This window comes from Phaenicophaeus curvirostris, chromosome 1 (genome assembly GCF_032191515.1).
Source record: "Phaenicophaeus curvirostris isolate KB17595 chromosome 1, BPBGC_Pcur_1.0, whole genome shotgun sequence".
NCBI classification, from domain to species: Eukaryota; Metazoa; Chordata; class Aves; order Cuculiformes; family Cuculidae; genus Phaenicophaeus; species Phaenicophaeus curvirostris.
In genome coordinates, this window is record NC_091392.1 from 97,979,251 (window position 1) to 98,002,113 (window position 22,863).

A 22,863-nucleotide genomic window follows, 5' to 3' on the forward strand; every position below is an offset into this window, starting at 1 on the left:
TGTACATTACATAGAGAAAATATTTCTAAAGAACAGCAGATGAAAGGACTGAGTTTCAGGCTTATATCCCCATTAACTACACATTTCCTTACAGTGGTGTTTACTTCACTGAAAAAGCTTTTCTTTTCTGACTTCAATAACAATGAATGCTTGGGTGAGGAAACATATGGGTTATTCAGAATTTTTGTTCTTGTGTATTAAGATAAATCTTCTTTCCCTTACTAAAGGTTCTATTGTGTTGGGCTTATAAAAAAAAAAATGAATAGGGGGTAAGGTCAGTTATGCTGTTACTTAACCCGTGAACTAGACTCTGATTTTCTGTTTGTTCTCTAATAAGATTTAAGTATTTTCTGCCTGTTTGGAATAACTTATGGATATATTTATATACCTAGAAAAGGTGTCTCTTTCTTTTTTCTTTATTTTTTAAATTGATTTCTGCAACCTTACATGAAGTGGAGAGGAAAATAAGTTGTTCCACGAAGCCAGATGGGATTCTGCAACAATTGCAGCCAAAAGTTTTTATGATCTTGTTTGGCTTGTATCCTTAATTCTACTTGTTAGAGACTGGCGTACTTAGTCATTTTTACATGCAGAATATTTTGCAATGTAATTATCTGGACACTAAGTATGGTTCTTCCTTTTGGAATGTACTAATGTATGTGCTTGCTATGATGGTGGTAAAGGTTTATTTTTTTATTCTTTATAGTCTAATCTTCAAACATTTTGAATAATGTTTTATAAAGGGTTCATCTCATTGGGTTAAAAAGTGTTCGTCGCTGTAAAATCCAGCAGGATAGACAAAGGGGTGGAATTGGTGCATCTCTAACAGTGTCTTGTAGTTAGTGGTTGTAGGAAGCCTTGAGGTCCAGAGGCTAATTTTAAGAAATCTTTGAATGGTAACTAAAAAAGGCAAGTCTGCTGTCTGCAGGCTTAAGTTTTTTGTATGTAGACTTGTATCACAATTCAAAACTGCTTAGTAATCTGCAAACTGAAAAATGTACCTATATGTGAGTAGATAGCCTTTAGAATATCAGTAATTTGATCTGATATTTGAAAGTATGTGGATGTATAGAAAAAGGTATATAGCCCTTTTTTTTTTTAACTACATTCTGTTACTCAAAAGACATTCTAGAAAGAAAAGCAAATTGTACATTGTAGCTCAGGTATTTCATGGGTATCCTTTAATTTTATGTAAGACATCTCTTCGTGAAATCTCTTGCATTTTTCTGGACATTAAATTATTTGTGCTGCTTTTTTCCATGTATATAAAGTGAAATTAGCTTACTGAAGCACTTTGTTTAGCTATTATTTTTCTAGTAAGGGTGGTGGTAAATAGAAAGGTTGGCTTAGCAGGGAAGCATAACCCAGAATAGGATGATTTTACAGAATGCAGGTTTTTTTGAGCTGCAGTTAGGATAGGATGTTTTGCATTGATTAGCATTGGTAAAAGCACAAGTGACTTTCATCTTTGTATTCACACAAGTGTAATTGACATGAGGTGTTACCAAAAATGTCTTGAAACCCTTCCAGACAAGCTGTGCTAATTACCTGACAGTTACCAATTCTGTTGGAATCAGCAGAAAAGGACTTTGGCCCTTATCTATGGCAGGTTGCTGCATACATACCACTGCAGCATGAAGCTTCTGCATGCTTTTTGCTCTGTGCCCAGGTGCAGCAAGAGTCTGTTTTAAAAGCGATGCTGCATATGTGGTGGTAATTTTTTGTTTTATTCTTTACAATTAGTTTTCCATCTTAGCGCTTCTGCTACTGGCTAAATGTAGATATCACAAATTATAGCGTTGAAAACAAATGGAAGAGGCCTTCCAAAAAGTTGATGTAAAGATTTTAATCACTACACTGAGCTTTGGCCATAGATTGCACAGGGTAAAAATCTTACTTAAAAAAATAAATAAGTAAAGAACACAGTTATGGCTCTCAGTAACTGCAGTTAACACCATGAGTCATTTCCAGCTGTCTTCTCCAGACACCAAGGCATTTGAACAATAGCAGCTGTCCATGTGGTGCTCTCTTAAACCATTTTCAGTAAATCAAATGGAGGAACTGTGTGTTCACAGTTAAAGAATGAGGATTGCTGGAAGCTGTGCAGCGCACGCTTTACAAAAGCAGGTCATAACTAGATAGGAAATATATCCTAGAAATCCTTGCTTGCATGATGCTTCATCTGTATAATAACACAGCCAAAATGCACATCTTCAATTTTGTTGTTCGCCCTCGTTTTAGAATAAGCATAGATTAGAGATTTTAAAGTCATCAGTTTTTGTTTCAACATCTGGACAACTAACATTGTCAAAAATGGCTAGGAAATACTACATGTGTTTACTCTGTTATGTGTATTTATTAATTCATGGTCCCATGCCACCTATTAGAAACCTTACCACAATATATAATAGACTGGAAAGGGAAAAGGACAGGTAAGGGACCAGCAATTATTAGAATACTGTTGCTGTTTGTGCCACTACTACCTGCAGACATGTTCTGCAAAAGCCTGGAAATTGGTCTTGCCTATAAGCAAGAAAAAGTAGCCAAGACAGATTATTTCTAGATAAATGCGTCAGACATGTATGAATCAGAAAATGGAACTCTGCTTTAGTTTAGAAGGATTGTGCCTCAAAATATAAGACCATTCCTTATTGTAGTGGTCCAACAAAATGAATGGTTTGAAAATATTATTTTTTTAATTTCATTTAATAGTTGTCCTAAAATGTGCTTGCAGGGAAAATGTTTAGTATAGTGGTTTCAGGGCTACATTTCCTATCTACTTATGACTTTAGTACATCAGAGTTCTAAAACTGGGCGTGAGCGAAGGGCTCTTCAGAACCTAGTATGCTGGAAACATGCTTTTCCATTTGCTATTAAGACAAAACAAAAGATTTGACTCAAGATTTTAAAAACCCATAAAAGGGAGGAAATTTGGAAAGCACAATTAAAATTTCACCATCTGCTCACTGTAAAGTACCCTAAAGGAGAAGGGGGAGGTTTCCCTTGTGCGCAACCATTATAATCTGGATTGCAGAAAAAAATTAGTGGATATGAAATAGGCACAGCACCCTCCTCTCTCTCATTCAACATACTGATTCAAGTGAAACTGGGCAGGATGAACTACAAGAAAAATGTATTGAAAGCCTTAGCTTGACATTTTCCTTTTCTGTGTCATTGTTTCCCTCTGCAACTGTGTTTTAATATTTTCTCACTGCCTTTGGCAATGCAGTATTACCTTGTATGGGCCACATGTGTGTACTCTAATGGGAGGCGGAAAGGAACATGTTTCCCCCATCTGTTTTGGCTTGCATGTGTTGGTGCTGCTGTTAATGCTGACAGCTGTGTTAATATGCGAGACCACCTGCCACATGGTAGATACTGCATCTTTGGGTAAAAGCCTAACTTTTCTGCCTTTGTGGAAGGTGTTAGGTAGCTAAACTGGGTTTCTTGTTGGCAACACTGCTGGCAGCTCCCATTTTATTACTTTAAATGTGTCAAAATTAGTTACTTTCAAGTCATGTGGTACACAATTAGTCCAGGGTACGCAAAAAGAATAGGAATATCTAACCTGGGCCTTGTTAATCTTTTATATGGGTATTTACATTTTTTATATTTACCACTTTGATTAGAGTTTACTTATGCGCCTCTGGCAGAACTGCCATTTGGTGCATTTCTGTAATTTCTTCTTTTAGATGCAGTGTAAAAAAGGAGAAACAGATTTGAGCACAAAATGTTACTGTTAGGGATTAGCATTTCTGATTAGGTTGGCTCCTTGTCCTTGGACAAGCACAGCCCTGGTAATGCTTCATGCTGCATGGTGGTGCCCCTCCAGGTGCCTTGCCGGTAAGAGCGTGGACAGATTTTGGATGCAGCTAGGTGTTTTGACTGCCTCTGTCTCTGTGTGCAAACCACTCACCATATTATACTTAACTACATCCTGAGGTAGTTATGAGGATTAATTAACTCTTAAATCCTTTGAAGATACTGGGTGCTTTATAAATGCTAATTATTATATTCAGGTTTGGTGCATCTTAGGGATTAGATCTTCCTTAAGCAATAGGTAAGGAAGCTGTGAGATGTACATGGCAAAGAAGAATTAAAAGTAATAAACAGTTACTGAGCGCCTAGGCCTCCCTTGCAGCCTGTCTGTTCAGTCCCATTTAATTGCTTTTAATAAATTGCCAGTCTTCTAACTTGATTTTGGAGCCTTAATTACTATTATTTTGAATGTCAGAGGGAGCGTCTCCTCTGTAGAGTTCTATAGGGGCTGCTGTTAGATTTGGTAGTTTTAACCCTGATGGCCATTTCCCTGATAATGTGTAGGTACTATCAAAATGTGGCTTCTTTTTTTCTATACTACTTTGGAATGAAACATTTAATACCGTTATGCTAGGTTTGGGGTGTCTGTATCACTGACAGAATTGTGTGCTTCTTGTCTGAAAACAAGACAAGAACTTCTGTAGTAAGTGCTGGTCTCCTGAATAAGATTTGTGACTGGTAATTATACCATGTGAAAACTACTTTTTGTAACCTGTGAAACAGCCAGCCCTGACTCAGACTGACCAGTAAAGATTTAAGTACATTTCAATATCCATCCATGTCTCTGTTTTGAAAATCCACATGAAAGCTATATGATACCTGGACAATATGGGGGTGTGGCTGTTTGCACGCTTCTGAAACATTTCACTTATAGCTGAGGCACTGGAAAATAGTCAGAAAACTAGTTTATTAGTAGTTTATTTCCAGGCTGTTCTATTGCTGTTGCTTTGCAGATGGGCCTGGAGTAGCAGCTTTATATCCACTTCAAGTTGCAGCCACGGCAGGCTGACACTATGGCAGAGTGGTAAAGAAATATGAATAAGGAGGCTTTGTTTATAGAGGGGTTGAATCTGAGGTGAATGAATGGAGAAGGACCTTACCGGGGTTGGCGGGGGGGGAAGCAAGCACTGGCACAGGTTGCCCAGAGAGACTCTGGAGTCTCCATCCTTGGAGATCTTCAAAAGATATGGCCCTGGGTGACATGTTCTGGGAGGTCTTGCTTGAGCAGAGGTGTTGGACCAAGTGACCTTCTAAGGTCTCGTCACAACCTCAGCCATTCTGTGATTCGGTGGGATGGTATGATGCAAAACCAGGAGCTGATAAAGTGTGAGGTGTAGGCAATCACAAAGAACAGTACAGATACTAATCGAGGTGAGAATGAACAAAGTGTTGTCCTGTACTTAAAATCCTAATGTCAAGGCTACTCTGTTTTACCTGTAATTCACACTCAGTGAATCATTCCTGTATAAAACAAGGATAACATTTGTCTCAGTATTGTTGCAATGGTGAGGTCGTCTCTGTTATAGGATCATAGAATCACCACGTTGGAAAAGACCCACCGGATCATCGAGTCCAACCATTCCTATCAAACACTAAACCATGTCCCTCAGCGCCTCATCCACCTGTCCCTTAAACACCTCCAGGGAAGGTGACTCAACCACCAACCTGGGCAGCCTGTCCCACTGCTCCGTGACCCTTCCTGTGAAAAAATTTTTTCTGATGTGGAGCTGGTGGAGCTTGAGGCCATTCCCTCTTGTCCTGTCCCCCGTCACTTGGGAGAAGAGGCCAGCACCCTCCTCTCTACAACCTCTTTTCAGGTAGTTGTAGAGAGCAATGAGGTCTCCCCTCAGCCTCCTCTTCTCCAGGCTAAACACCCCCAGCTCTCTCAGCCGTTCCTCATAAGGCCTGTTCTCCAGCCCCTTCACCAGCTTTGCCACTCTTCTCTGGACTGTTGGTAAAGGATAGTTTGATGTTAACTCAAGGCCATCCATGGTCCTCAGAGGGAATTCAAGGAAGATTTCGGTATTAAAGAATAAAGCAAAACCCCAAAACAAACGAACAAACAGAAGACAAACACCTTTCTAGGAAGAAACCCTCTCAAGAGGTAGGGGAGCCCTTCCCTTGGGCTCGGGCCATGCTGGTTGATGACACCTCCGAGGGAGGGAGGGAGGTGAGGGTTGGAACAGCCGCACTGCTGCTGCCATCCGCCTTCCTTTGATGCAGATGTTTCGCGGGGCTGGCCCAGCAGGCACAGACGCCGTGTGGCAGCCAGGGGGCGCCCGTCCCAGGACAGAGGGAAGCCGCCTTTTGCCTGACAAACACGTGCGGTGTCTTAGAGCACAAAAGTGAAAAAAGCCCCTCTGCCGGTATGTTTTCTTTCAGTGTTTTTTCAAACGCTGTTCAGTCTTCGGAGATGATAACGTCCTGTGCTCAGCGTGGTCTGTGCCGAGCAGGTGTCTCGGCTCCTGCCCCCCCCGTTTGCCTTTCCCCATCTCCAGAGCAAGGGCAGGCAGAGCTGGCTCCACAGCTCCACAGCACCGAGAGATTTCACTGCTGTGAAGTTCACAACACCACTAAAACGAGACCTTGTGCAGACTCAGCACACGCACCAGCTCTCTGGGAGCGTTCACCCCGCAGCCTGCGAGCGGGCAGCGCCCCCGCCCCAGCTCCTGCCCCGCACACGAGGGATGGAGATCGCCCCCCCGCCTCGCCCAGCCCCACAGAGCCCGCTGGCTCCCTAGAGCTCCAAAACCAGCCCCGCACCGCCGCTCCCCGGCGCCTTCGGAGTCACCCCCACCCGCCGGCGGGAAGGGGCGGGCGGAGGCGGAGCGGCAGCCGCCCCGCTGGAGAAGGAGGAGGAGGGGGAGGAGGAGGAGAAGAAGGGAGGTGTTTGCCGCCGCGGGGACTCGGTGCCGAGCGGCTGCCGTCCCCGCGTGCCGTCCCGTCCCCTCGCAGCGTCCCGTCCCCGGCGGCGATGTCCGGCGGGAGCAGCCGGCGCCGGGGCGGCTCTCCCTGGCACAGCACCTTCTCCCGGCTCTTCTCCAGGAGCTCCCCCGGCGAGGGGGCGGCGGGACCGGGCAGGTGGGCGCGGGGGCCGTGGCCGGGGAGGGGGGGGGTGTCCGGGAGGAGCCGAGCGAGGGGCGCTCGCTGGGACCCGCCGCCCCGCTTTTCCCGGCGCTGGAGGGTCGGAGCCCCCCGGGGCGGGCGGGTTTTCCCTCCGCAGCCGGGGGGAGCTGCTCCCGGCCCCGGGGGCGCTGCCGAGCCCGCCCCTTCGCAGCCCCTTCCTCGCACGCTGGAAGCGGGGCGGGCTCCGGCGGCCCCTGCCCTTCGGGTTTCACACCTTCGGGTTTCTTCGGGGCTGGTGTAAAACAGAGGCTAACGCGGTTCAAACACGAGCGATGGGCTTAATGCGCTATAAATGTTGCTGCTGTGTTTATGTCTCCATGCAAAATTCGTGGTTTGCGGAAACTTGTTTATTAATAATTGCAGTTTTCTTAGCGCAAGGACACTTTACAAGAAAAGCGTTGGAAACTTCTTGTGTGTTTGTTCCTCTTCCTTTTTTTTTTTTTAATTTCTGGTGGGTGGTTTCTATGTGTATATAGTAAAGAAGCACAGATAAAGTTTCCTTCTGTGTCTCATGCAGCCCTATTATTGGCCCTAGTTAATTAGGATATTGTTATCAGTGTAAAGGTGCCAGATGGCTGGGCCTTATTTCCTGAGGTGTAGCCTTTGTTTTTTGCTTTTAATATGTTGGGTTTAATCTTTGAGTCATTCCTGATACTGCATGGGCTTGTGTTTAAGTTAAGTACAGTTTAATTGGATAGATAGTGGGTATCACAGTTCTTCCAGTGGCAAACTTCAGGATCCTGCTGTGCGTGCTCTCAGCAATCCTGGCAGAGTGTACTGCTGCTGTCTGAAACGGGCTCAGAAATGCACCATGCAAATTTTTAACTTTGGGGGTTTTATTTTATTGTAAGCATTTGACACATCTGCAAGGAGAAACACGAAGCATCGCTTTTTATTTCCAGAGGAAAAAAAGATTAGGGGCAAGACTGCTGAATCAGGGGCATCTTAACAGTTGTGAGAGTAGCGTGGCTGTTAGACTTGGCAGGGGTGGTTAAGGTATGGGAGAAGGAAAAGGCTTGGATCTGCCTGAGGACCTGAAGAGGCAACAGGAGAGGTTTCATTGGACTACTCTTTAACAGCTCCCTCCAAGTGTGGTTTGGAGTAAACAAAAAATCATAGCGGTTGCCGTGGTAAGCAAGGAGGGTCATGCTAGTTCAGTGGTTTGCACACTGAATAGCCTGTCTGTAGGTAGCACTCATGGTAGACCTGCTCCGCTTAACTTGGGGCTGGAGTCCTTTATCTTTATCTAAATCACAGTTTCATTTCCTGCAGCTAAGAGCTTTTCCTTTATTAGGGAGCTGGGATAGTCCACGTAGATATGAAAGGGCTCGGGCCTCTTGGCCTTGTTGTTGAACTCCTCAGAGGGTTAGCTGGAGGGTGGCAGCCCTGATTCCTCTCTGGAGTGGAAACAAGCAAAAACCCTCCCGCTCCGAGGAGTCTAATTTGATATGTTAAGGAGCTTTTTTTCTTGTTGTGCTGGGTTGCGGTGTGGCACGTTAGTTGGGAATGCTGACGTTCTCGTATTTGGTTTCCACTGGCAGCCTTCTTCACAGATTAGCGTAATTGTATACATTAAACAGCACTGGATTGGGATGAGTGCCACAGGTTCACTTGTCATGTTTATTTAGCGAGCTTGGCAGTGTAGAAAATGGATTGTGGAAGAAAGCATACATATGGCAGGGGGGCACCAAGGCTGCTTTGTATGTTTATTGTTAAGGTACGAGGTGAGTCAGGGAATAACTCTTATATGAAGTGTCACAAGAATGTGTGTGCGCTGGGATGGCTAATTTCCCACTCAGAATACAGTAATATATTTGGACCAGATCAGATTTGAAACATAAAGAAAGAAATTTTTGTATGGAGATACTTTACCTAGCTTTGGGTTTCAAAAAAGCAGAACACCTAAGTAAAGTGAGCAGGAGAGGGAGCAGTGTGCTGCATAGGGCCAAATACTACCTTGGTGTACCTGCACTGGCCTCTGGAGGCACGCATCATGCTTAATGCCTCTGCGGAACACGATGGTTTTTTTCTTGCATTTTGAAAGTATGCAGAAGTAAGTCTATGTCCAAAAATCCTTCACCATCTGCTTCCTCAAGTTAGGCAGTAGTGGCTGGATGGAAGCTTCCAACTTTCCTTCCCCAACCCCACAGCTGCCCCCTCGGTGCCGCAGGGTGTGGAGCTCTTGCCCATCCTTGCTCTAGGTACGGTGTTCAGACTTGGCTTTAAAATACCAAAACCTAAACCCACTGTGGCCCTGCTTTAAAATAGGAGGGAAGGGAGGAAGGAATTACACTGTTAATCACTGTCTTAGACTCCTCTGAGAACCTCATTTGATGAAGAGCTTGTGTTAATAACTTGCCCTTACAGCAGTTTGTAGCTCTGATGAACATGAGAATTGCTGGAGGCTTGCTTGCTTGTGGAAAAAATAACCCATGAGGATTAACTGCAAGTTTCATGGCAGCAAAAAGTACAGCGAGTGTGTTAAGGGCTTTCTTGGTTTTTACATAAAATGCAGACAAATGTGAGATATCTCCCACCAAGTGCTTGTCTGCATAAGTGTGTTCTTCAGAGTTGGGGCTGCTTTGAACAAGGGCTTCGGTGCTTTTCATGAGCACTGGTCTTTATCATTAACTTCCATCAAAGGCAGTCGTTATACTCTACTTGGTTATTTGCTATTTTCAATAATAAAACATTGATTATTTGTTACAGCAGTGTGCTTGTCCTGGAGCAGTCTAAATCCCCAGGGTGAAAAAGATTCCACTGAGTTTTCACTGTGCTAATGGAAGTCTGATTTTTTAATTATATTTTTGATGCAAGTTTCTTTAGTTGATGTGGGTGAAGATACAGCTTTTACAGTGTAAGTCAATCCATTGCGGTTTCTTGCAGAAATATGCTGCTTCAAAGGCTGAGCAATTGTTGTGTTGCAAATAGATGTGACCTTTCAGGTCATGTTAGATGCTGCCAAGGCAGTGTGGCACTTTTCATGGATCACTTTAACCCAGAGCTACTGCCAGGATCTCCTGTAAACTGTGGATGTATTTTATTAGTTATTCTCCATATTCTTTAGTAGATTCACTTCAGGTTTATCTTTTTCCCTCCCAAGTGTGGTTGGTTGGTCAAATAACTACCGATGCAAGTGGGTTTTTACTGGATATTTTTACCAGGTATTTCTTCTGCATCACTGAGGTGAACCAGTGATGTCAAATGGGGAAGAGAAAACCTTTAATTGGTTTTAGAGAGTTTTTTTAATTTTTTTTTTTTTTTTTTCAGGCTGAGATTATTGTTCCGTTCATCCATTAGTTTCTAAGAGCTTTCATGATGGAAGAGCTTTGTTTATTCTGCCTAAAGAGAGATTAGACAGTCTCTTTCTTCCTCTGGGACTGTCAGTCATTGTTCCTGTTTACAAAGCACATGTATTTTTGTAGTTGTAAAAACGTGCATTTGAGGACTGCTGGGAATTGATTGAAAGAGGAGTAATACATTTCAGACTTATTTCTTCTGAAGTTACTACCTCCTGGCTGGTTTTGATTCAGACACCATTAACATCTTTGAAGAAATCCACTGTTTGCTGGAAAAAATCAGCCTCTGCTTTCTAATAAAGGATCTTTTCCTTTCAGAAGGCAGAGCAGGACTGTTGCTGTTAGATTTTAACTCATTTGTTAGTGTTCATCAGGGATGATGGTTTGTGAAACCAGCAAGGGGAATACTCCGATCATTAGAATTCAAATTAGACTTAACCTAAGCTGGATGCATTATGAAAAATTTCTGTTCATTTGTTAATTTGGGTGGATTTCTTTTTGTTTCTTTCTGCTTCCTGGATTTTTTCTATATAACTTTTATTGCAGGATAGCTCAAAATAGTAGCAAAGGCCCTGATTCAGCAGGGTTCCAAGGTGGTTGCCTGTAATTAAACAGCTAAATAGTTCTGTGCGCTATAGTGAGACTACTTGTTTTATTAGAATTAGGCACATACCTAGATGTCTCGTGGGGCTGAGACCAGAAGGAGCAAGCCCAGCACCCGGCCATGTGCATGTGAGACATTTCCTAAAGGAAATGTTAGTAGAATATTAATTATAATAGTAGCGCTCCTTGGAAGAAAGAAAGCAACATTCTCTTTCACCTACTAGTTTAAATGTTAACAGCACTGTCTCCTTTCCAGTTATTGCCATAAGTGCTAGAGTTAGTGCAAACATATTTCCAAAACAGCTTTGGAAAAAACTTTTGAAAAACTTAGGGAAAAGTTTTGCAAAGATGAAAACTTCTCAGTCTTGTCCTTGGGTGAAGGCTTTTTTTTTTTTCCCCTCACAGGTGGGGAAAAAAGCAAAATTTAGAGATATGTTACTGTGGGGATTGTATTTCTGATTATTGAAACTTCTTAAAAGGATGGTAACCCAACTGCTGTTTTTATTTTCTGAGGGCTTTTTTTTAGATTTCATACCTTTCAATTAGTATGCACTCTTGCACTTCCAGACAGTAGTATGGCACTAAGTTGCTTAGGCTTTCCAGGGGGTATTAATACACTTATTATTTTAATTTCTAAAATAATTTTTATAGATTCTAAAGACCTTTGCAGTATTGCTTTTGATGATTTTTAAGATTTAGTAATTTCGCTTCTTCACATCAATTTTGCAACACAAAATATAGTTTCCGTGTTATTAATGAGATTTCATGACATGCCTTATTTTGAAATGCTGTCTTAGTTTTCTGAATATTCCAGTGTTTCTTAAATTGCTAAAATATTTTACTGAAGGCAGTATATCTGCTGAAGCAGTTTGGAGTTCCTGGGTATGGACACTGTAGATCTGAGCTTCACCTATTGACAGTGTTGTGTAGGGAAAAATGTAGGAAGAAGTATTTCTTGTGAGCACATGAAGAGCGAGCGCAGAAAGAATTCCAGTGACAACATACTTTTTTTTTAATCATCAATTAAATGCTACGAATGTAGACATAAAATTTGTTTTGGTTGAATGGAAAATGTATGCTTTCAACACAGAAGAGGGAACCTTAATGATGAGTGGAAAACATCTGTGGGATTCTTCCCGGTGTGTTTTGTGGGCAAAAATGGGAGAACTGGAGAATTATTTTCTTTTGTTTAACTTGTACCCTTGTGTGCCTCTACCAAGAGTTCTCGTGCACCAGTCTGACTAGAAGAGCTCACTGCCTTTTACTGGTGACACCAGTCTCCTGCTGTTATTTTCCAGGGTGAATTTTCTTAATGGCATCTTCTAGAAAATTCTGTTATGCACTGTTTACCAAGACGACAGCAGTTGCTACTGCTTTAAAGCTTTCCCAGATTAGGGTTTTTTTTTAATATCTCGTATTTTCATGCCATTTTTAAGTACCATCGTTGATCCCCAACCCTGCAAACATGCCATTTGAGAGCAATTGTGTAATGGACTGTCTATTCTATTCCCTATTAACTCAATAATTTTAACCTTAAGAAACTTAAGCAGTTTATAAATCTGTTTCTGATATTATGCTAAGGTTGTGTGCTAGTGACCCGTAACACATTTATTTCATAAGAATGTTGGAAGCTGTCTAACTGATCAGTCTGGCAAATATGGAGCAGATCCTACATTAATGTTGGTTACTGTGCTTGACAGATGCCAGAAGAAAAGCCTTATGTAATCTGGTATAATCCTACTGCCCAATGTTGAAGTAGACTCTACTCAGAAACATTTATATTTCTTTTCCCTAGCCGTTATACAGCTGTTTAATTTCCTCACATGGAAAACAGATTAAGTTATTCAGCAGGGGTGAGCATGGGCCATCATACTCAATTCACTTAGTACTAGCCTTTAAACTTTAAGGTTAGGTTTAAAGACATGGTTTGGTTCTTGCATTTTTCATGTAAATTTTCATGGCATACCTGTGATTTTGTGTCATTTTTATTTTCCATTATATTTTTAGTTGCTTTTTGAAAGAGGATTAAAAAAAAATCTCTTCATTTGATACCAACACACTCTGCGTAGCTCACGTAGTCTCTGTGACACAGCACTGCTAATGCAGAACATGAAGCTGACCTAGCTTTGCTTCACAAGCTAAGAACAACTTATAAATAAGCAGCATAAACAGGTCTGAGAGGAAAAACAGTTTCAATTAAAACAATCTAAATTGCTTAATGTCTGTAATCAAACCAGTTTCAAAGTGGGATAGTTTAATTGAATGTAATACATTATGTGCTATTCCGACACTTAATCAGCTGATTGTAACACTTCACTTGCCTAAGTTCTTGCTGCCGCCTCTTCCTCCTGGCTTTATTTTTCTCCTTTCTTACCTGTCTCTGCTGCCTTCTGTCCTTTTCTTCCACTTCCCTTCTTATGTGTTTTAAATGAAATAGCAGGTTTGGTTTCCTCTAAATCTCTAATTTTGAACTTGCTAACTTTTTAAATTTAATTTCCTTTTATCTTAATGTCTTTTCTGCTCCTGCCCTGTGCATGTGGCCTAAGCTTAAGCATGGAAGTAGGAGCCAGAAACTTCACATTCAAATTTCTGTGACAGCACTCCCTCTCTCTTTACGACAAGCCCCAACAGCCTTGCCAGAGACTAGGGGAAGGCTCTGTTGCTGCTCCTACTATTTGGCTTCCCTGGAACAGTGTTAGCCTTGGGAGTCCTTCTGAGAAGTTGAGCAAAATTTTTCATTCTGAAACTTTTCAAAAAGGGTGGTATTCTGCTTGCAGGGAGGGAAACAGAGGAGAGAGCTATTTATTCATTACTATTTTCTGTTAAAATAATGTATTTTAACTCTCATTTGATACAGAAAGCCATTTTTAGGAATCTTCATTGATTTCCTCACAAATTTGAGACTTGTTGCCACTGGTATTCACAGTAATGTTATCCTTTCAATTAGTTTAACAAATGTTTAGTGTACCCTTGTTCAATACATAATACATGCCAAAAGTTTGACTTTTGGAAAATTATCTGACTTCTCTTTGTAGGTCAGGTTCTGATATTTCTCCTGGTTGCACAGTGCACAAATGGCTTCACAGGTGTGATGTTAATCTCTAGAGTAAGGTGTTGATATTTCACTTTTAAGTCTATTATATTTGGTTGGATTAAAAGGGAAGGATTAAAAAGTTGATTTACCAAGGCTCCCAGGTGACCTGAGATGTTATTAAATACGAGGTTGATACTAACATCATTGGAGGATGGGAACTGTCAAACTCGGGTTTGTTTATAAGATTACAGCTTCAGTGAACAAGCTGCTGAAATAGTATCCTTAGACTCTTTAAGGCACCTGACTTGGTTCAGATGCTCCAGTTAAAATACTTGCAAGTGTAATGGCAATGGGTTAAAAATTCATATAGGGAGGGATATAGTAAGACCAGGTGTGGAAAATAACTCACCTGTATATATTTAAAGGAAATTAAAAGGATGTATTTTTTTAATCAATTTATTTAATGTCTTCATTTAATGTCTTAAATGATTTGAAAGAGGACAAAACTGTAGCATGTGAAGTTTGTAGGTCACTAGAGTGAAATGTATGGGAATTACCTTGTAGATAAAAACCTTACAAGCAGATTGTGTTGTTATGGTTGACAATCAGCTGAACATGAGCTGCCAAAGCAAAAGTTGTGGCTCAGAGAGACTATGTGACTCTTAGATATGTAACAAAGTAGATGTATTTTGTGGATGAACTTTATAAGAGTGGAGTACTGAGTCTAGTTGCCATGTCCAGAACGTATTATGAATAAGATACTTGCAAACTAAAAAGGACTCTTGAGGAAAGCTCCAGAAACGCCTTCCTCACAGAATAAAATTAAGTAGTTCAATAGTGTTTAGCTCATCTAGGAGAAGGTTTGGAAATGACAGGGTTACAGTTTGAGGAATGACTCTGCCTTGAGGTATGTAACTTCAAGGGAAATAAGAGTAAAGTGTTTTGTGTTGTAGTAGACCCATGACTTGAAGAGAATATTTGAACCTGAGGCATTTGTAATCTGTCCCACATAGTTGTTAGTTGATCCCGTGGCTGGGAGATGAGGCCTGGCAAATAAAACCTCTAAGCCTAATTTTAAGTAGTGGGTTTAGTAGTAGTCTGCATGGAAAAGTCTTATTTACAAATGCAGTAGATTGCTTGATGTTTTTTAATTGGAACTTTTATCTTTTGGTCAGTTATTAAAAGGTTTGACATAGGCCTCCCTTGGTGAAATTTCATAGTCTAAATCATTCAAAAGGCCAGCTTCAGTAATCATAGGGGTCTGTATGGCAAGTAGGGGAACTGGTAAATATAGAAAAAGTTTTACTCGGAAGGCATGAATTTCTAGCAGGCTTTTTTAGTACCACCTGAAAGCTGAAGCAGACAAGAAACAAACACTAGTTAACCTATGGCTCTTTGCAGATGTATAATAAAAGTTTCATAACTACTACTGGTCTGTCAACGTGGTTTGAGTATCACTGTAATGTGCTGAAACTTCAGGAAGGTTTTGGTCTTGCACGTCTATATTTGATAGTGCTATTCGACTTGTGGTTTTCTGCTCATTCACATTCTTTGTGAACTGTCTTGCACAGATGGATTTTAAAGTACTAGGTGATCAGAACCTTGTTAGCAATCTCTGTTCCTCTGCTGAAATACCTTGCTGGAAGGTCACCACTGAATGTGTCGCTGTGTTGGCACTGAGTAAAACTGGAAAGAAGTCATGATATCAAAACCAAATGAGGTGTTACTTCCCAGAGATGATCACTGGTTTTGCTCAGAGAGAGAGAGAGAAAAGGCAGGGATCAGGAACTGGCATTTAATCCCAGAATGCTGAAGTAAAGAAACTAGGAAAAAAGGAATCCTAAAAATGACTATAGCATAAGCAAGGACTCCAGCGGAGAGTGAATTGTATCAACGATCCCAAAACCACGATGTCTTGAGGAAAGCTGTGATGTCACAAGTGATATAATAAAAACTGGATAGACAGAGGTATGTGTAGGTCAAGCTTAGCTTATTAGCATTAGGTCACTAAAGCCAAATGTAGAAGCTTTTTGCCTCTTGGCACCCTGGAGCATCTTTCAGGTTAAGCATTGCTTGTTCTTTTACCATTAAAAGTCTACACATGAAATGGCTGAACGGTTTCTGAGTTAAGCCTGAGAGAAGACCACTTCAAAACAAATAATACTAGCCTAATGCAGTATCAAAGAGGGTTTTACTCTTCAGGGAGCCATCTGTCCCTGAAGAGAAAGAGAGATAGGCAAGTGCTTTATCTTTTTTCTATCTGCTAACATCTGGACTGGATGAGAAGTAAATGCTGGAGCTGCCGCATTGGAAGAGGCCTTGCCTCTAAGCAGTGGGAAAAAGAGGGAGGGTTGACGTCTGTAAGTGCTGTCCAAGTTGAGCTTTAGCCAGCTGTCCCTGTTTACTTACAAGGCTACCCATTAATTTCCCCCCTCCCAATCAGCAATCCGTACCTTTTCTGCGTACAGGGGATCAAAAATGTCACAGTGGTTGGTTCCATTTTAGTGAGCTGTGTGTCTGTCAGTCTTATCAAAACTTGCATGTTTGTGCTTTATTGCACTCGCATGCTGCCTACAGCTTTTTTTATTTATTTATTTTTTTTATCTGACACAACACATTCAGAGTTTGCTGTGTGCACAGCATGGGTGGGGTAGATTAATAAAGGAAGAAGGGGATGGGCTTTTAATTTGCAAGTTCCTAGGGATTGTTGCGAAGGATGAGAAAGGAGGAAGCAGACTTCTCGTACCACACAGAGGTGCCGTGAGGGCCTTTTGAAGATGTGATTGTTTGTAATTGTCTTGTTCTGAATTTAGAGGCACTTCGAAAAGATCTTGCAAACCATGTACTTCGTTCCATTGGAGCGAAATTCCATTGAATTGATTTTTTTTCCCTTATGTATATTAACTAACCCGAATTTGAGTACTTCTGTTTATGTGCGTCTGCTTTTTGTGTGAGCAACAAGGCAAAATATGAGCATTTGTCTCCCGTGTAAGAATCTCTTAACCTCTCCTGTGTGTCATGATTAAAAACTTGGACTACAAATCTGCTGCTGATTCAAATGCCACCTGTCCAAGTATTACTGAAAGGTCAAAACAGATTTTTCAGTGGCAAAGGAACCGAAAGCATTAGAAAATCACACGAAGAAAGGTTCAAGCAGAAGATCTAGAATGGAATCTTTTGTAACTTGAGTTTAATCTTGATTATTTAAAGAATAGGAGTGATGCTAATCAGGTTAGGCATGCTGGCAAGACAGTAGTGAAGAGCAGCAAGACAGTTGAGGAGAAGAGATCTCTCTACCTTCACTGAAGATTAACCCATCCACGTTGGATGTAAGAGAAAAAGGAATATCTGGCAGAAATAGCAGTGGGAAAGCAGTAGATTACATTTTTGAGAAGCAGTTGAGAGGCTTGGTTTCTAGTCATAATTTTGACAGTGTCTTTATTACTCAGGGCATTATTTAATAGTTCAATGATTTTTTTCTTGATGTATAAAATGAAAGCAATATCTGCTTAAATGCATAAACAAATGGTTGTGATAATTTGTAAGTGACTGCCTGCAAAGTTAAGAAGTCCATGGAAGCAAGTTGGCAGGGCAGAAATGTTTTCTGTCTTCCTTGGGATCATTCTTTGCTCTTTCAGTTCCTAAAAGCAAGTATAAACTAGGTTGAAAACTTGGGTTAGTAGAGTTGTGTTATGAGGTATATAATGTCACAATAGCAGTTTGTGAAGCATAGAGTTGAAGACTTACGGGATTCATCTTCCTAATTTAACAAGTGTTGAAATGTGCTCCAAGAGCTTTCTGGCTGATCAGACAAAGCCATGTGGGTGCTTAAGCACAAACCTAATCTTTGCCATGCTGAACTAGAGGTAGGATGCTCAGTACCTGCCATGGCAAAGCACTCCAAAAACGCAGCACTCTGGTAAAGCTTAAGGCAAGGATGAAACTCCATGGAGCAAAACTTTAATAATATAGATGTAGTCCAAATGGTGTAGATGGAATCCTTAGGCCACTTTGAGCCTGTGTATGCTACCGGTCTGTGTTTTTACTCTCAGCAAAGGCAAAAGAGTTCAGTAGCATAAGGTCATGTAACTATCAAGTCAACATTTGTAACAGTTTTTAGTTGCAAGGATGGTCCTGTAGGAAAGAAATATATGTATATAAACACCCTTAGAATACAGTTCCTGGAAGTATAACATATAGTCACTAATAATAGATACAGTTCTTGGAAGTATAACATATAGTCACTAATAATAGGATAGCATGGGCATATGCAAAAATTAAAGAATGGGTAATTTTTAGCATACACAGGAAATGTCTTGTGTATCTCCCAAGAATTAATTTTAATTGTGAATGCCATAGCTCAATAATTGCATTCACTGCATCTCTGAATATAGATTCATATGAACAATGTGGGCTAACGTTGCAACATAAGAATATGTGCGACATTTAGCTTCAGCGTGTTTGTTTTAATAGGGAGCATAGGGTTGTGTCTTGGCCTATGAACTTTATTATTTTATTTATCTCTTCAGAGAATTTGTGGGGAAAATACTGTGAACTGTACCAAAATTTGTGGTTAGTGACTGTTATGTGATTGATGCAATGATTAGAGGGGAGAAAAGCCCTAGGAATTGAAGGATTTGGTAATGGGACGTGATAAGCTGCATCATTTGAGCCCAGTGAGCAGTAAGCAGCCTGTTCTCCAGTCCCAAGTATCAACAGTAGCACCAGCTAGAGTGTCTGTGGTGATTAGGCTGTAGAAGGTAATCTTGACTCTTTGGGGAAAGCAAACCAATTTTATCCTAAACAATCCAAGAGGCCTCTTTCCAGCAAAGTAGGCTTTTGTGCCGTAAACTCCATTCATTCAGCGTGAGTCATTTGGTTTCTGTCAAAGATCCCTTTAAAACTGGGTCCTGGCTAAGGGCAGAAGAGGTTTGCAAAAAGAAGCTTTAGTGGTGAAGCAAGCTGCAGTGGTGCGTGGTTGCTTGTTCTTGCCTGTTCAGAGGCATTCCTTGCCCCCTTCGCCTGTGCTGGTACAAATCACTGCACTGTAAACTGGATCATGGGCTGAGTTTTTCCAGACGGAAGCTTCTAATCTCCCCTGCTCCTGCTGTGGCCCTGCTGGGAGTCCTGCTTGGCTGAGCTAAGGGTGAGAGGAGATAGCTGAGGTTGAGGCAGAAGGCGTGGAAATCTCTAAAGCTGGTTCTGCTGACAAAGTCACCATGTTGAGGAACTACACCCTAAAGCAAAAGGTTCAGGAATGCAGAAATGCTAGAATATAAACCATGAAAGGGTGTGGGGAATTGCTTCCAGGTTTAGGTTTATTTTTATGCTGCAAAGTAAAGTCGTCATTTATTTTTTCCTGTTGTTGTTGATTTTTAGATGCTTATCTGCTGAATTGCATTCTTTCAGTTTTGGTATGTACGCTATGGAATTTCATAGCGATCTGTCCAAGTCTGGCTAGCTATAAGAATGTAGTATAGGCATATATTTTAAATTCAAACAAGTAGGAGGAAAGTGAAAAAAAAATAGGAAAAACATGATGTAAAGGGAAGAATATGAGCAAAACAAAGTGATAAAAGAATAAGACACTGGTGGTCTGTGCTGGCAGTGCTTAAAAAAAGCAAGGGTCTCATTTGTGATCTGCAGATCAGTTCTATGAAGAGTGATATCCCGAAGCCAGGAATCATATCTGGTGAAGATCAACCTCCTTATTCTGCTCTTAAGTACAGGGAATTCCTGTTCGTATCAAGTGCATCAGTATTAGGAAAAGCTATGTAGATCTGAGAAGGGTGGGTTTTTTTAAAAGAGACTAGGAGGGTGAAAATAGGTTATATACTGAGAAGCATTTTTCTTAGTGTGCCAGATTGCCCCGAAGCAGTTGTGACATCTCCTTCATGAAACACATTAGCAGCAGAAGAAATTAATAGGATAGAATATTAATTCATCTACTGTGTCTTACAGGAAGGCAAAGAACAGCTGAGACTTTCTGTCTGATGCTCTCCCTGAAAAAGCATCTTTGTGTTTATGAATGCATTATGAAAGATTACCTGAGGTGATCTGAAAGTACATGGTTTTCGACTTGAAGAGGATCTGTAAGAGAGGGGAAGAAGCTTTTCTTTTGATGTATCTGAAAAGTCCTGATAGATCTTGAAAAACTGACTTGTTGGAGAGTTTTCTTCTCATTGTTGCTCAGGGAATGTTGTCTCTGAGCAGCTGAGATGGAAGCAACATTTAGTCAGACTGACTTTTGTATTTTGTATGCATATCAATGTATATTTAACTTGGACGTTTAATCCACAGTAGGAAGACAACCTTTCTTTTCAGAAGCCTTACTGAAACAGGCTTGCCTGTGGTTAAATCAGTAGCAGTAGGACTACCAGTACATCTAAAACCTTTCTCCAAATCCTGGCAGAATTACAGCAAAATGCAAATAATTATTTTTTTGTTTTTATTTACACAGCTTTTAATTAATCTTTTATTATAAATTCAGAAGTAAGGTCTTCTGTATTTACATTTAACACAGCTAAATTTCTAAAACTGATGAAGTTTTTTTTCTGAAGTCATTACAACGTCATTGCAATACTGAGGATTTCTTACACAATATGTTGGTATGAAGTTATTTTTCTTTAGCTCGTGATACGCAATCCAGGAAGTGATGTACATTATTAACATCCTCTAATGTTTTTCACGATACATTTTTGCTTTTAAGTTGCATGTAGCATGACGATTTTGATTAAAATGTTCTCTGCTGGGTTATGCTTAAGGATTGTTTTAAGAATTGGAGAGGAGGGGGGCAGGGAAATGGTTCCCTTCATTCCAAAGATGGGCTATGAAGAAAATTTTGACCACGGTTGATTGGCAATAAGGGCAAACACAACTTTGGACTTCCTGCTCTAAATGGAACAGTGGGTGTTGTCTTCGCAATAACAACATGCTTGTTGACCCCTTTCTAAAATTTCTTCTGAATTTGTCTGCAGACACCCATCAGATATGTTCAGTGAAGATCTGTTAAATGTGGTAGTGGTGATTTGTGATGATTCAGTCTGCTCTGAGTATGTTCCACTCAATCACAGTCCTTGGTATAAGGAATGAGGGTACCTTCTAGCTGCCAAGTGTGCCAGATAGTGCTATGGCAATGAATGCTGCCATAGTGGATGATTAATCAACTATAGTGTTGTCTTCCCAGCAGAAAATAATATATATGCATGGAAAGCTTGGCTGAAAAGTTGTGTGCCGTTTCCAAGTGCTTGAGTTTGAAAACCTCTATATGAGTTGAAACAGGTGTTTTCCTTCCATCTTCAGCTTTTGGAGGCATGGCTTTCTTAGTTGCAGTTTTTGAAGAACAGAGAGTATGATTTGGGAAATACATTCTTCTGTCCTTTAAGTAAATGCTGGTTTGTGTTTAAATTGAATACTACCTTGGCTGTCAGCTGGACTTCAATAATGCAGGTCCTCAGTGTTACAAAATATCTTTGTTTTTCAGTTCTGAAAACAAAGGGAGTGAAGCCATAAATTTAAAGAGCAGCCAAAAAGAAAGCACAACTCTGCCTGCACATCTGAAGGTATGATTTTTATTTACTAATATTTCATTGAGCTAAAGCTTGCTACCTCTGCTTGTGACTACTTGCTAGTATTCTGATGTTAGATGTATTCCTGCACTGCGATGTTGCACTTGGTTGCCAGATTCTGGGTTAGAGCCCATTATGCCAGGGTACTAATACACTGCAGAAGGCAGAAGACCTGACTGTGCTACACATTCTTAAAACAAAATTTACATCTTTACTTACACTGAAGAAATGGGAATCTAGCGCTAATTCTACATGCAGTTAGCCAGTGAAGAACTAAGCTATTTTTTTTACTATAAGATGATGGTTTCAGCCATACCTCTAAAGCACCATTTCTATATTATTTATGAATATCTAACCAGCAAGGATTTGCCTGCCTGAAGGTCTGCTGGTTTCCAATCAAAACACTAAGATCTTTCTGCTGAAATACATATGCATGTTGGTTGTCCTTCACCAGTGTTACCCATGTTAATTATGCTTGTCTTGTCCTGTAAGCATTTTACTGCAAAAAAGACATGCTTCTTTGTGATCAGGGCTTTCTCCTATGTCACTTGACACAAAGTGTTAGTTGCTTATAAAGTTGTGTTGATATTTAGTCAAGTATCATAAATAATTATGTACAGGACAGCTTGGTAATAACAGCTGTCTTTGCTGCAGTCATATTATGCCCTGCACAAAGCATTTTAGCAATCCATTCAATAAGCACTTTTGCTTGTTTTGTGTTCCTTTTCCTAGTTGTTTTAGTTTAATGCAGATAATATTTTGGCTGCTTCCCCAGAAGGGCCTTGACTAGTCTGCCAGTCTTACTTGTGGAGGCTTCTTAACATGCTGAATACGAGCTTTCTATCCTGTATTGCATTTATCGAGTGTTAACAGTATATGGAGAAGGAAGCGGTCTTCCTGTATGGCCTACAGTCCCTGTGTAGCTGCATCTTCAGTATCTAGGAGACGGTTTGTTTGACCTTTGCCAAAGGTGAAGAGAGATTGTAGGTACCTCTGCCAAGACCTAGTTCAGTCCAACAGGGCTATTAGCTCAAGAAAAGCTCCATGTTGCATGTAGTTTGTCTACATCAAGGTGGGAAACAACGCGGTGACCTTTGTTCAGAAGCCCTGTGGATTTAATCCAACTCTGTCAGTTCTGAGCTCCAGGAAAATGCCACTGAATGCCTTCCTGTTACCATAAATCATGGACTATTGATTATGCCTTGAAATGCAGGCAGAAAGGATTCTGGTAAAACAGAGGAGATCGTACTCTAAAAGAAGCAAAGCTTCTGCATTTTGAAAAGAAAGGCTATTTTTCTATGTTAGGTCAGTGAAAAATTCTGAAACAGATTTTCCTTTTGAAGCAGGTTTTGACTGAGGAAGGGGAATCACTTAGGATGTCCACACAGGAGTTGCTTGAAAGTATAAAAGATTG

General features: G+C 40.8%; 1 protein-coding gene across 1 annotated transcript in view; it reads left to right on the top strand.

The window, feature by feature from the left end:
* The first annotated feature begins 6,717 nt into the window (after window positions 1–6,717).
* Window positions 6,718–22,863, top strand: part of CRYBG3 (crystallin beta-gamma domain containing 3) — an 87,193-nt gene continuing 71,047 nt past the window's right edge. The window contains exons 1-2 of the mRNA XM_069869396.1: window positions 6,718–6,900; window positions 21,365–21,443. Of these exons, the coding sequence (XP_069725497.1) occupies window positions 6,794–6,900; window positions 21,365–21,443 (186 nt within the window). The 5' untranslated portion in view covers window positions 6,718–6,793. The remainder of the gene's footprint in view (window positions 6,901–21,364; window positions 21,444–22,863) is intronic.